At 37.6% G+C, this 15,001-nt stretch overlaps 1 protein-coding gene across 15 annotated transcripts in view; it reads left to right on the top strand.

Annotated features, from left to right (window-relative positions):
* LOC133520466 (E3 ubiquitin-protein ligase hyd) overlaps positions 1-14,115 on the top strand; it is a 66,075-nt gene extending 51,960 nt beyond the window's left edge. For 12 of the 15 annotated variants that reach the window (XM_061854950.1, XM_061854986.1, XM_061854978.1 and 9 more), the window contains exons 43-51: positions 1,823-1,936; positions 2,694-2,820; positions 2,969-3,073; positions 3,652-3,814; positions 5,337-5,586; positions 5,677-5,883; positions 6,031-6,178; positions 6,936-7,166; positions 9,036-14,115. In XM_061854950.1, coding sequence (XP_061710934.1) covers positions 1,823-1,936; positions 2,694-2,820; positions 2,969-3,073; positions 3,652-3,814; positions 5,337-5,586; positions 5,677-5,883; positions 6,031-6,178; positions 6,936-7,166; positions 9,036-9,248 — 1,558 coding nt within the window. In that variant the 3' untranslated portion in view covers positions 9,249-14,115. The remainder of the gene's footprint in view (positions 1-1,822; positions 1,937-2,693; positions 2,821-2,968; positions 3,074-3,651; positions 3,815-5,336; positions 5,587-5,676; positions 5,884-6,030; positions 6,179-6,935; positions 7,167-9,035) is intronic. The other 3 variants (XM_061854942.1, XM_061855017.1, XM_061855008.1) reach the window with 2 other exon arrangements.
* Positions 14,116-15,001: the final 886 nt, after the last annotated feature.

The raw sequence follows: 15,001 nt of genomic DNA, 5'->3' as shown, positions 1-15,001 counted from the left end.
CCGAAAGCCTGTCAGAAATATACTTTTGGCACACAAACTACGCAGAGTTGTCTGCGTCTGTCACAACAACAAACGTTATGATAAGCGAAAGAACATAATTATGTTTTAACATAAAATGAGTCGGTTAAAACCTGTGAAGAAGGGCAAAACTTTAATACTTGAAAGCATCATACGTATCCCCAGGAAGAGGATCACGAAGTGGGCCATCAAAACATAATGAAACATACATTTTTTTATTGAATTTCTAACGAAACAACGACGAAGAAAATTAACCGAATAATATAAAATACACAGATAATTCTGACTATTTTCAGTAAAGCAAAAGTCAAGTGTGTTTAACACTAAAAACCAAAAAGGTTCCGCACATTTGTAACTATATTATAGTAAAAATTTTTAAGGAATAATCTTTATTTTGTTGAGCTCATTATTTGACAGCTCCCCAGTAGTTGCGAACGCTAAGCGGCGCTGTCATCGTGCACGCTCCCAATAGGATTTTGAAGGTTGAATGCCAAGACGTGTCATAATTTGACGTTTAAAAACAAAAGAAGGTTGCCTTACAGGCCTAGGTGTGTAAGGCTGTATGAAATTCCTTTACATATCATCTTCATATCATATGTGGTATTTCCGGACCTATTTTGAAGTAAGTCATGTCAACATTTCATTACAATTTTGAGAAAATGTATTCTAATAATATCAAGAAACATAATAAAAGCAATATAATAACAATCAACTTGGAAATAGTTATTTTTACAACAAGAGAGCAAAGTTTGATATTTCTTCGAGTGCTTGTTTTGAGTCCCGTGCAAGCGAAAGATTCTATAATAGATTCACGAGCGTAGCGAGTGAATCTAATTTAGAATCTTGAGCGCAGTAAGGGACTCAAAAGCGCACGAGATGTAAATAACTTTGGTCTCGTGTAGTACACAAAATTTTTCACGTCAGTCAGCCATCAAAAAATACAACTTGAAAAAATGTAATCCAGACGGACGGATCACTATTTCACTCATGTTTTCTGAAGGTATTCTAACAATTAACTTACCGCAATAAAACAAAACGAAAGAAATTTCAATAAAATAATACGAAAATAATGAATTAACGAACATCAATTGACAGTTCAATCGACAACTTTTTTTTTGTAAAAAAAAAAAAAAACTTTGTAAGATCCGGTCCGAATTGCGGATACTACTATTTGTTAACTATAGTAGAGATCGTTAAAAGTAGTTAAGTAGAATTATTTACTGCGTAACAATTGCGTAAATTTGTATAAGTTCATTGTTTTAATTGTATAATAAAATACGTAAAATATGGTGTTTTTATTAAATTTTAAACTTTTATTTCATTAATTAATTATTACGAATGAAGACTCGTAGGGTGTTTTGGAACGATGCGGTCTGACTTTATTTCGGGGGTCTATTATAAACCACGTAGGTAATAATGACCTTATTGTTTGCAGAATATATACACAATAATGATGTTACTCCTTATCTCGTAATTTTTAGTAGTGTTTTTCTTATATTCAAAGAGTATACAACAGTAAATTTCTTGTCCATCAAGATTAGGGCCCTTGTTAATCACCCAAGGTTTTTCGATTTCAACTCAGGACTTCGGGAGCTTAATATGCCAAATTAGTGCGTGTGTGCTGCCAGGTCATAATAAAATGTTTAACAAATTGGCGTTACTTGTCGGTTTTATCAGTCTATGTATACGATTTGATGAGGATTTTTTGTCAATGCTTTACACTGATCACTTGTATTTTATGATATATATTGATCGTTTGTGTGTCAGTGTTAGTACTGAAACGGAGTGTATGATTGTGTGCCAGGAGTGTATCTGGTCCCCGTATGAAGAATTTAGCCCGTCGCTCGCCCACGACCGACGGCACGCCAGGGTCGGCCGGCGCGGCCGGCGGCGGTGGCAGCAGCAATACTGGTGCACGGTAATTACATTTCATCCATTTATAAATAAATCCTTACTTAAGATACAAGTGGTAATGTACGAGACTAAAATAAATTGTTCAGCTTTTAAAGTTTTAAAATGTTGTCAATAACAAATGTATCCCCAGTTATTCTATTTAAAAAAAAGACCGGCAAGAAACACAACAATTTGTTATAAACATGAATCATTATGCAAATATAATAAGTATATACAAAAAATCCGATATTTTGGTCTAGGACTTAACAGGTATCTATCAAAACCCAATAACAGTTATTTCTCTTCGAAAATGTTCATGCAAAACATACGAGAGATACAATCCATCCTCTTATCATTGTTATTTTCTCACCTATATCAGTCATTGGTTTTTGGTTGCAAAGGCAATTAAGAAATATCATCCGTCCGTTGAACGTTTTCATTTGTTGCTTGTCGGTTTATTTAGACTTATGTATTGTAAAATCATCACTTGTATTTTATGCGTTTGCACAGTTTGATAGTCAATAGTTGTTATTTATTTTACAGTACATATGGTGCTACTTTCCCGCTCGCGTGCGGGAATGAGCACTTACCGTGCATATGTCGAAACTTTAAAGAGCCATATGTACCGTAAAAAGATGTACGACACACGTGCGAATAGGTAATTCGCAACACGTGTCGATTTAAAACACTCCCTTTGGTCGCGTTTTAATTTATCACCACTCTGCGAATTTCCTATTTTCTGCACCTATATTATAAATAACTATTGTTGTGTTGTGTGACAGAAGCGGGCCCGGGCCACGCATGAAGAACCTGACGCGGCGGTCGCCGAGCGGGCCCGCGCCGCGCCCTCCGCCTTCACGCGAGCCACGGCGCGCTCTCAGTGTCGATGCTAGACCATATTCACCACAGGTATGCTTCAATTTTATTATGAACTTCATCAGATCGTTTTATATTCCCTCTCAAGGGTTGTAGCATTACCGGCAAGAATGTACCATCGTATTTCTCATCGAGCATCTCTTTTGGCTGCTTTGTATCATGACTTTCAATATGTAAACAGGCCGCGCCAGGGACTGAAGGAGCTGGATACAGCGGTGACAGACAAGGACATAACGAACATCTCACGTTACACCAAGCACAGTTAGGCGAAAGACTTTATCCCAAAGTAAGTATTTTATCTGTATGTTTAAATGTATAAAATTTAGGCCGGATATCAAGTTTAATAATTTTGGTTGTTTAGTGCAACCCTTCGAGCAACACAGGGAAGGAAGACGGCATTCATATTATTTCCCCTCTGCCAAAGCATAGGCACAACTGTGCCTATGGCGGTGCATATTGTGACTCGTCCGTACACAAAAAGAGATCGAGGTGTGCAAGATTTGTCTTTGATGTTTGTCATTTTCTATGTATTTGTGTCGTCATTACCCCTTTACCAGGCTAAGGGATATATATTTCCCACATGCGGCTCTTCAAACATGTGTTTTATTTTCGATGAGTAAGACTGACATTCGATTGTCATTTTTGAACTGTCAGCCTGGTAAAGGGTTACATATTGGATTTTGTATGTAGTGAGGGAGAAGTGCGACTGTGTGCACGTTTCCCCCCGCAAAAAATGGCAGAATGATTTGTTCGGTAAGATATCGCTTAGGCTCCTCCCTTCTGACGTGTCGGAAGCCGGTGTTGCTCGAAGGTGCAACCGGTCCAAAGTGCATGTCTTAATAATAATTCAATTACTTTAAACAGGTGCACTCATTACACCCCTCTTTCGCGGGTAAAATTACTGGCATGCTGCTAGAACTAACGCCGGCGCAGCTGCTCGTGCTGCTGGCTAGCGAGGACGCGCTGCAGCAGAAGGTGCGCGAGGCCATGGATCTCATCGTCATGCATCCCTCCGAAGCGATACTGGGTGAGCAGATACGATACGATCTTTAAACTTTTTAACGCCAATGACTGATATATCCGTGGCGTCCGAGTGACAGCTTTTGTGTTTGATACGGCCTCGAAAATTTTGTGTCACATCACAGGTTAACGTAATCAGGGAGAGGAAACTAGAGCGTTCGGGCGTTCTCGGCTCCGTTCGGCTCAGCATTGCTCAACTTGACTTTCCTTTGCGTGCACAATCACAGAGAAGATAATTACATGAATTTTTACAACCCTAAATAGCCGAAAGGGATAGTTCCATGCATTAGAAAGCGACAACATGATTCGGCCCTGAATCGCTGTAAAACTTCAGTTTTGTAGAAAGTCCACCATCAGGCGGGGGCCGTATGCTTGCTTGTGTAAAAAAGTTTTCTTTCTGTACAGTAGTACTATTATTTATTCTGTAATTCCCACTAGTTACCACCAACTTAATTTGGTCAGGTCCCAGTTACCTTTTGGTAAAATGTGGGATTTTTTTTCCCAGTAGTTACCACCAAAACGTTGTGTTCAATACTAATAAAAAAGTTGAAACAGTATAGTATAAATATAGAGTGCTTTAATAAATAATTAGTACCTGGGCGACCGAGCTTCGCTCGGTTATAACTATTTATTGTAATATGGTGGTGTATAGGTGATAATCTTAACTACATTTTTTTACTAAATTAAATTAAACAATAAAAATTAAAAAATTATATATAAACTTGAACATATAAAAAAAAAAAACAAAAGTTAGTCACCGGGCGAGATTCGAACCCGTAACACTCGTTTAGCAGTCCGCGTTTTAACCCGCTGGACCAGACGGACAGTGGCCGGCAATACGAAATTAGCGACCATATTCTGCGTCGAAAGAAAAACGCATGAAAACTCGAAAACACGCGTTTTCCCAAACATAAGACTAATCTAGATCGATTGTTTACTCCAAAAACCCCCATATACCAAATTTCAGCAAAATCGTTAGAGCCGTTTCCGAGATCCCGGATATATATACAAGAATTGCTCGTTTAAAGGTATAAGATAAGTCGAGTAGCCAAACCGAGAGTTGGTGGTAACTAGTGGGATTTTTTCCCAGTGGTAAAAAAAATCCCAGTAGTTACCACTGGTAACAACTTTGAATCTCTCTTTGAACTCAACCGAAATTTTGAGTTAACTTGGAAATATTAAATATTTTTCTCTATTTACATTTGTTTTTGAGATTTGAAGTGATGCATACTTCCGTAACTTATTTCGGCTGTATGGGGAATTACTTGACGGTTTTTCTTGCTTAAATAATATAGGATCTGGTGTCGTTTGTCCATTTAATTATTTTACAGTACATATGGTGCTACTTTCCCACACGCATGTGGGAATGAGCACTTTCCGTGCATATGTGGAAACTTTAGAAGAGCCATATGTACTGTAAAACGTACGATACACGTGCGAATTGCCTATTTTCTGCACTTGTATCGTAAATAACTATTGAATGGCACCCGCGTATTAACTCATGCAGTTTAAAATGTGACTTCACATAGTCGTTTTGGGTGCAGATCTGGACGTTTTCTCACTGTCGGAACGAAGCGCCGCCGCGGCGGGCTCCGGGTCCGGCGGCGGCGGCGCGGGCGGTCCGGGGGGCGCAGGCGGCGCGGGCCCGCCTGTTGCGGCTCCGCCGCCACCCGACGACGCCGCCCCTCTGTTCTACTCGCCAGGCAAGCGTGGCTATTACTCGCCCAGACAAGGGCGCGCCACCCCTGAACGGATTAATGCTTTTAGGAATGTTGGCAGGTTAGAATCATACAATGTTTCATATGGTTTTAAATTTGTTTGGTAATAACTTGTTACATAAAAAATATCTCCTGTATATTTTGATTCCAGAATCATCGGCCTGTGTCTGCTACAAAATGAATTATGCCCTATGTTCCTCAATCGACATGTACTGAAATATATTCTCGGTCGACCAGTTCGGTTTCACGACTTGGCGTTTTTTGACCCCGTCGTATACGAAAGCCTGAGGCAACTCGTGGTCGACGCTGAAACAGGCGATTCACATTCATTATTCGCTGCTCTAGATCTCAACTTTAGGTAATTATATATATATATATATATATATATATTAAATAACTCTTATATATATTAAATAACTCTTGGTTTTCTAATAGTATATGCTTTCCTTTTGTTACCTTACTAGTAACTACGTGCGATATTTATTTTGGGTGATGTTTATGCCAGCTTGGAAATGTGCGAAGAGGAGGGAGGCGGGTGCGTGGAGCTGGTGGCGGGCGGGCGTGAGCTCGAGGTCACTGCCCTCAACGTGTACGACTATGTGCGCAAGTACGCGCAACACCGCATGCTGCTCTCGCAGGAGAAAGCGCTTGAGGTACAATATGAACACCCTACAGTACCCACTTATCAATTGTTCATTTATTATATTTCCACTATTATTAATATAATTTTGAATTAGTACTGCAAATAACGAAACGAAACGCCACACCGCCAAAAGATATGATCCATTTTCATGTAAAATAATGCCAAGACGATACCATATGGCTCGCGTTATCAAAAAGTTATCTGTTCACATGTGGAGCCAAGCTTCTAACTCTAAAAGCCCTAACTTTACAAATTCTACATGTAGTCCAATACGTGGGTGGACGTTTCGTTACTCCAAGAACTATTGTGTAACAGAAAAGTAAGGAGCAGTGAATAATCCAGTAAAAATAAATTATTTTTTCGCTGAAAGCAGGATCTTAGAATGTTGTTGATCATCAGTGAGTCAGTGACGAAATCTTTTTTTATATATCAGCAAAATCTAAAATACAAAAACTATGCAATTGAAACTTTGTGTTTAATAAGCTACTATTGACATCATATCCCGTGAATTTTGTTTATCTGGTAGAATCCAAAACCAAATTATGAGGGTTATAAAAAAGAAAAAACGCTTCGAGAAGAGGTAGGTAGTGCCCTTACGCTTTGCTTGGCTCGTCTTGGCGTCAGATCATCAAACTTCGTAATCCACAATACTTTCACAAGTGTCTTTTTACAAAAATTTTACGTTCCTCTTTTGGCGTATGTATGTGGACGTGGAGGCAATTCTAGTGTGAATATTGTCCAAATAACAATGCAAGTGTATACTTTAGGCAATACGAGTGGGCGTCCTGGACGTCCTGCCCGAGTCTGCTTTGGAAGGCTTGACGGCAGAGGACCTGCGACTGCTACTCAACGGGGTCGGCGACATCAACGTGGCGGCGCTGGTCTCCTACACCAGCTTCAACGACGAGAGCGGCGAGCCCCCGGAGCGGCTCGCGCGCTTCAAACGCTGGCTCTGGGCCATCGTTGACAAAATGACGCATCTTGAGCGACAAGATTTGGTAAATACAAGATTTTACGATAATAATTTATCACGCAAACAGTTACCTATTATGTCTATCCTTTTTTTTTAAACAGTGTTGTGGTCAGGTCTGTTATTATTATATTTTATTATTTCGATTAATATGACATTCCGTAAGTTGAGAACAATCGATTATATAATAATTAATTATATTATTATTTGATTATATTATGGACCATTGTTGTCTATCGAAAAATTAAATTTAATTAAATAAAAAACGATACATTTAAAACAAAATGACAATAAAATGAAAAAAAAAACGTTAATTAATAATACAAACAAAACAATACAAATATGCAAAAATTATCTTTATCTTATCTTGTCTTTTCATGCCTCGCTTAAACTGGTCTAAAACCAAGCTAGAAAGTAGGCAATAGCTGTACCACCTGAACCACCACTACTACAATGTTTCATTGTTATCATCATCTGCCATAGGCTCATTGGTGCTGGTTCAGGTGCGGGAAGTTATACAACATCTCTCTCCTTAATACACCACGAGGACTTCTTCGTCGACAGTCTCTTGTTTGATGACAATGCAGCTTTTGTGGCGAACTCTGCAGCTGATTTGCAAAACATCATGGACAGGTTTTCCTGGGCGTGCACTTTGTTCTCCATGGCCATCAATGCCAAAAAGACAGTCGTGTTAGTGCAGGGCAGTGCGGAAACACCCAGAATACTGGTGGATGGCACAGCTCTGGAAGTGGTCAATAAGTTGGGTCGACTGTGTCAAACAATCTCTCGCTTGATGCAGAGATCGATACTTGTATTGGCAAAGCAGCGACCATGTTCGGGAGGCTAAGTTCAAGGGTGTGGTGTAACAAACATCTCACTGTTAGAACCAAGATGATGGTACACCAGACTTGCGTTCTAAGTTTACTCTTGTACGGAGCAGAAACCTGGACGACGTATGCAAAACAGGAGTGACGGCTCAACACTTTTCACATGCGCTGTCTACGCAACATTTTACGCATAACTTGGCAGGATAAAGTGACAAATCAAAGGGTTCTTGAAAAAGCGCAGCTGCCTAGTCTTGCCGCTCTTCTCAAACACACACAAATTAACATAAATAAATAAATAAACAGAGACGCTTGCGATGGCTGCGGCATGTGCACCGGATGGAACCCTCTAGAATACCTCGACGTGTCTTGCTTGGAGCAGTTGCGTATGCTAAAAGGAACGTTGGAAGACCGATGCTGCGCTTTAAAGACTGTTAAGCGAGACATGTCAGTATTTGAAATACCATCATGCCTGGGAAACCTTAGCTGAAGACCGTGATGGATGGCGTAAGCGTGTTGTGGAGCGGAGAAGGCTATGCGGCCAAGCCTGATTTAATACATTAGATAGCAGAAGGTGTCGCAAAAAGCAAATCGGGACTGGAACTTCAGGTGGCATGAGCTTTCTCTGCCAAAAATGTGGGAGGTCGTGCCGCTCACAAACCCGTTGTCTAAACAGCAATGCTTAAATCGTTTGCAATAGACGCAAAGGCCTGTGATGGTGATAAGGTGCTACAGAAATGAGTATTATTTAAAACGTAAAATCAACAAAGATATATTTTCGAAAAGCACTCTGTATAATGCCTCGGCCGGAAATGCTAAAGATGGACTTGTATTATTTGAGGGCCTCCACTAACATGTCGGCCCTCAAACTCACTCGTCTATCTTTGAGCGGTTTTCCGGCCTCTTTTATAATGTACTATAGCCTCATCACTACAAAACTCCATAAGTCCATATGTTATTTGAATTTGATAAAGTTTAAACATTCTCCTTCGGAATTTCTTATCACTTGTCAGAGCAAAAGTTGGTTGTATTAAAAACGAAGGCTAAATAGGTTTGTATGTGTTGCGGTGTAGGTGTACTTCTGGACCGGGTCCCCCGCGCTGCCGGCGAGCGAGGAGGGCTTCCAGCCGATGCCGTCGGTGACGATCCGGCCGGCCGACGACGCGCACCTGCCCACCGCCAACACCTGCATCTCGCGGCTCTACATACCGCTCTATTCCTCCCGACACGTGCTAAAGCACAAACTGTTACTCGCAATCAAAACGAAAAACTTTGGTTTCGTCTGAACTAACGCGCCACACTCTTTTTATTGTTTAATTTCGTTTAGCTCTAAAGTCAGTCTTCCAAGACTGTCATTTTCCCTATTGGATTTTGATTAATTGATCACTGAGATCTGTAAGCAACTATTAGTCGATAATAGGAAAACTACGGAAATTAATACTTAAAATGATTCAGGATATACCACCCTGTCTCATTTAAGAGCCTATCAACGTGCTCACTAGTGCCACTGCTAAATAATTGTGATTATTTAAATTTAACGATAGGTATTTAAAAAAGGGGACCGCTACGTTACTACTACGCTACTACCTACTTAAAAACAAAATACAGTATGTAGCGGCCCCCTTTTTTAAATATCTATCGTTAAATTTAAACAATAACAATTATTTTCCAGTGGCGCTAGTGAGCACGTTGATGGGCTCTTAAGGAGTCATATTGATTTACTAACGATGATTCGTTGGAGCTCCGTTTAACTGTTTTACAAATTAAATGAAAACAATTGTGATGTCGATTTGTCGAACCACAGGTGAGTCTCTATCGGGTAAACCTTACATTAATTCTTAATAGTAATGTTTCACTTACACATTCACTCATTGAATTATTATTTTTTGAGAGGAAATTAATTTCGAGAATCTTATACAGCTAATGTTCAGTTGAAAATAAATATTCCTTTGTTTTCAGAAAATATATATTATCAATGCACACTTGCTTTTTAAGTACAACTTTTCAATACACTTATAACTTACTGTACACAGATATTCCCTGTCCTATGTTGTTTATAAGTAATACTAAGTAAGAAGTAATAGAAAAGACTGAACCGCTATTTTTTTTAAACCTCAGTGGTTGTCAGAAATTTGATTTCGTGTTTTTTTAACACGTTAACTGTCCCAATCTAAATTGTTAAACGTGTGTGTTACGGCTTTGTAATGGAGGCTTCCCGTGACCCATATACGGGGCACGGACCGTGAACGTGTTAAACAATGTGTATAAGAGCGTGCACCAGATAAAAAAAACGCGCGGGTCTAATTGCACTCTTCTTTAAAGTCATAAAAACTAAGAGTTAGTAATGTTTAGTTCAAGTTTATTTTTGCCAAAGCAATATAGGTAAAAAACTTAAGTAAGTCACCTGTTGTATGTAGTTGTGACGTGTTCGAATAGACAATACATGTTTAAAAGACACACACAAACAAAACAAATGTCTATTCGAACACGTCACAACTACATACAACAGGTTATATACAAGTTTTTTACCTATAGCAATAATTGACAGAAATCCATAAGTTCATTTCTATTTTAAATTGACGCAAGGTTACCTATATAGATACGAGTCTGATTTAATTGAGTATTATCCAAATTAAAGAAAACATATATAAGTGATCAAGACTAGAAGTTTTACATTTTGTTTATTAATTCAAATCTTTGTCATTTAGGAAATACCCAGGCAGCCAGGTAATCGATTACCATATAAATTACACACGAGGCTTGTAGTTTACCTTTAATTGTTAAGCTCGCCGTAGTATTTAAACTTTTATCGTTTTAAATTTTAATTCTATATGGCTACCACGAGTTTGACACTGACATATTCGTTAATGCCAAAGAGCATATTAATCACTACGTTTTAAGAGACAGGACTTCCATACTAGCGAGTGGAATCAGTTTGTTTCGCAAATCATTACCAAAATGTACGACAAAGAACTGTCAAAGAACCATAGTACCAACATAAGTGATTTAAATAGTGTAGTAAGCTACACGCTTGCGTTTCTTATCGATATCGACAAAATGGGTAGGGTTGAAACATATGTACACTCCTCTATAAATTTTGTACTCGAAATCATGTTAGTATCGAGTCCACATTTAAGTTGTATGTTATATAGTGGATAGTTCTTTGAGTGGACTAATACGTGGTCGGACTTAATGTGGAGCCGAATTATTTTTATACAGTTTTTAAGTCGAGGTTTTTTGTTATTAAAAGAGCTTTATTTTCAAAATGATCTGCACATACATGTTTCAATAAATGTAACTTTTCTATGGGAAGATGTATCAGGTCTTCGTTCCCAGACCCACTGCCTGCATCTGAAAACATACGATAAACATGACTTTATCCACAGTTTATATTCCAAGTGTTTGCTAATGACTAATGAGATCATCAACTGATTATTTAGCGCTAATATGCAATTATAAATCATGTTTTTTGGCATCCAATTATCAACAACCCTTTATCAATGCTCTAACTTTTTATATATTTATATGTCTGTTAATCATAAGAAACGGTCTGGGCTAGTTGGCAGTGACCCTGCCTATGAAGCCGATGGTCCCAGGTTCAAACCCTGGACGGGCATTTATTTGTGTGATGAGCACGAATATTTGTTCCTGAGTCATGGGTGTTTTCTATGTATTTATAAATATTTATATATATAATAAAATTATATATATAAATAATATAATAATAATTTATATATATATAATTAATTTATATGTATAATTTTATATATATAATAAAATTATATATATAAATATATATATAATTTTTTTTTAAGTATCCACAACACATGCCATGCATACTTTAGTATCATAAAAGCAGAGATAATTTTCTTACATTTTAGTTTAATATATTAAATAATTACTTACCAAATAAAAAAAATATCTTAACTAATGGCCTGATGAAAATCTTCGACGAATTAATTATGGTCATATTGCATGCAAGTTCTCGGGAATTTCTCATATTTAATTAAATTATTTACACTGATAGTGATATACAAATAAACCTACAGTTATCGATAGTTATAGTACATCCCTAGTTCACAACGAAAAATAATTTAAAATATCTAATTTTCAATGTTTTTATAGCCTGCTGACCCAAAATAAGGTCAAAAGTATCTAAAGCAATACTTACCGGTCTCCATCCAAGGGAAATTTCGCCATAAAATCCCTTTTTTCGTGATTTTCTCGAGTGGCTGGCTTACCACATATTTCACACTTAGTAAACCGTTTTCTCGGTGGCATTGTAACAAACTCTCTCTTTACTCTGATCACGGTTCACTATTTTCGATATTTTCACTAAATAAAAAAGAAATTGCACGAAATACCGAACAAAACATTGAAGCCTTCATGACAAACAAGACAATTAGGTTTGACAGTTGACTTGATGTAAATTTGACAGAATAAATAGCACTGACGTTTTCTTTTACTTTGTTGGCAATGATTTGCGAAACAAACTCCATACAAAACTTTTTTGTTCCTAGTTGAGTCAGCCTGGTTAATGCTTGCGAAACGCTACTTTCGTTCGCATACCGAACAAAATTTAGGCAATTTTTTTTACCTATACCAAAGAGTTATTGATGTTTAAGACATGTAAAGTGTATAAAACATGCCCCTAGTTTGACATCTAAAATAGAGGGCGCTGTACTGCGATATATATTTTGAGGTCACTGGAAAGTCCAGCTATCTCTTTACTGAAAGCAACTACTGAACAACGTCATGCTCCACGAGCTCACTTAAAAGTTACTACTGAACAATGACACTTGACACTGGAAAAACCACTATAGGTTTGATGGAGGCCATATTTTAAAAGAAAAAGAAGAAGCTAAGAGTATAATATTACACATATAAGGTAGAAGTACTAGTGCTCGACACTGACACTGCACTAGTCACCGACATGGGCACTTTATTTCATGGAAATAAGGTTAAATTTGAACAACGAAGATTTTTCTGTATTCGAACTTGATCCTTGTCACTTTGACATAAAGTGCCCATTTCGAGATCTAGTGCAGCGTCGAGCACTAGTACTTCTACCGTAGTGCATGATTGTTGTTCATCGTATTTTCTCAGAAGCCTTTGTATTTGTCATGATACTTCAGTCAACCACAGTACCTTTTGTACCGAGGCTGCCTGAAATAGCAAGACACGTTTCCTTGAAGATACGATGGAAAATAATTATGCACTACATCTGTACCTTAACAGTAGCCTCAAGAATCATGCAAGAGAGTGTCGTAATTCAAGGTAATATTTTACTTGCTTTAAATATTTGATTTATGTAGAATCTCCAGTATTATATAAGATTTATTCAAATACTGCGTTCTAACTTTATAAATGGGTGTAAAATTTGTTATACGTTTAACTGTCTGAAAGATGTATTGCCACTCATCGCTCAATTTTATGAACTTTCCAAGTACCAATCAGATTGGCGTGTGTAGTTTATCTTGGGCAACCTGGGTATCGTTTCGTTCAAATAACTCCACCTGCACATTTAAAACTAAAGGGTCACCCGGTTGAACATATACGAAATTGAAAGTGATCTGTGTTATGTAGTTATATTGATTTGATAAGATTTTTAAGAAACATAATTAAAAGTCTGGACGCGGCTTAGTAAGTCTAAAAGGACAGCATTTACATTTTCTACTTGAGATATGATCTTTAGTTTTAAATGAGCAAAAGGATTTGCATTAAGACAAACAATCTACCTATATATGCAATCATTTAGATAAGGTTGCAACTACTTTTATATTAATATTATTATGACACTATTTTGTTGTGACCAACGAACGGTTTATACGTTCTTGACGATAATCACGCAACGCCGTGAACTTAACGGTGATAAACAACCCTTATGGTTTATTTATTATTGTCACATAGAAGCCATATGAAAAAATATTCAGATATACTTTTACTGTTTATATATAGCTTTGTTATATAGGTGGAAATATAAGATGATAGAGTGAAGTAAAAATTACAATTAGCGCCAGCATGCATTGGTGTGATTATCGTAAATGATGGTGATTTTGATCCAGCAAAAATGTTTTGCTCCTCTAATAATCTTAAAATTTCCTTCGATTAGGTGTAGTGTTATTCATAATAAACAATCTCAAACTGCAATAATTTGTATCATTTAATTAAATTAACCCTTTTTCAGGCCGCACTAATGTACAGGTTTCTCCTGAAAAATCCAAATAAGTAGTGTAATGTAATAGCTTTGATGAGTGATTTGAAGAAGAAATCCCAATTTCCGAAAGTGCTAACTAATTTGAATATTAAGTGTTATTATATTCTTGATTAGGCGAAGGGATATATTCCTTCTACATCTTACATCGGTTATCATAGTCAATTTTTAACTCCAAATCTCCAACGAAACATATCAATCCCTGAAAACATTATTTTATTTTCCTACTCCTCTACTGTTATCTGTCATTTATGCATTCATTAACACGAATATAAGAACATACATAAAAGGTTTCAAGGAAAGTCTATATTGTCTATTCCTCATAAAAGCTCGTGTGCTTTTAATCGCTATAAATATACTGCGATTAATGGCTACCAACCTAACAAAACCAAAACGAACACAGTTTTAAACTAAGTGCATTGCTGCCAACTTACAAAATATTCATTTGGTTGCATAGTAAAAATAATTACTTCATAAGTCAGAAACACGCATGTGACACCCGTAATATAGCAACACCCATAGACTACGAAGACCGCTTAGCGTTGCTTGTTAGTCTCCGTAGGCTACGGTGGCCAAAATTGAGAAAAAACTGTCCAAAAATTTAATTTAGCAAGTACCAGGGCCTCATGAGTTACGAGAAGGTGTCGCTGACCGGCCGGCCGGGGCCCGGGGCGGGCCGGGCGCGTAACAAGGTATGCTCGCGCGTCTTGGGTATATACTTTTGCTTTGTTTACCTAAATTAAGATTTATTTTTGTTGACTCGTAGGAAAAATATTGTATGCAACGTTGTATAAGTAGGTCAAAAAATGCTCGTGGCGTATTCCT

Source organism: Cydia pomonella, chromosome 1, assembly GCF_033807575.1.
Source record: "Cydia pomonella isolate Wapato2018A chromosome 1, ilCydPomo1, whole genome shotgun sequence".
Taxonomy (NCBI): Eukaryota; Metazoa; Arthropoda; class Insecta; order Lepidoptera; family Tortricidae; genus Cydia; species Cydia pomonella.
This window is presented reverse-complemented; position numbering and strand designations above follow the sequence as displayed.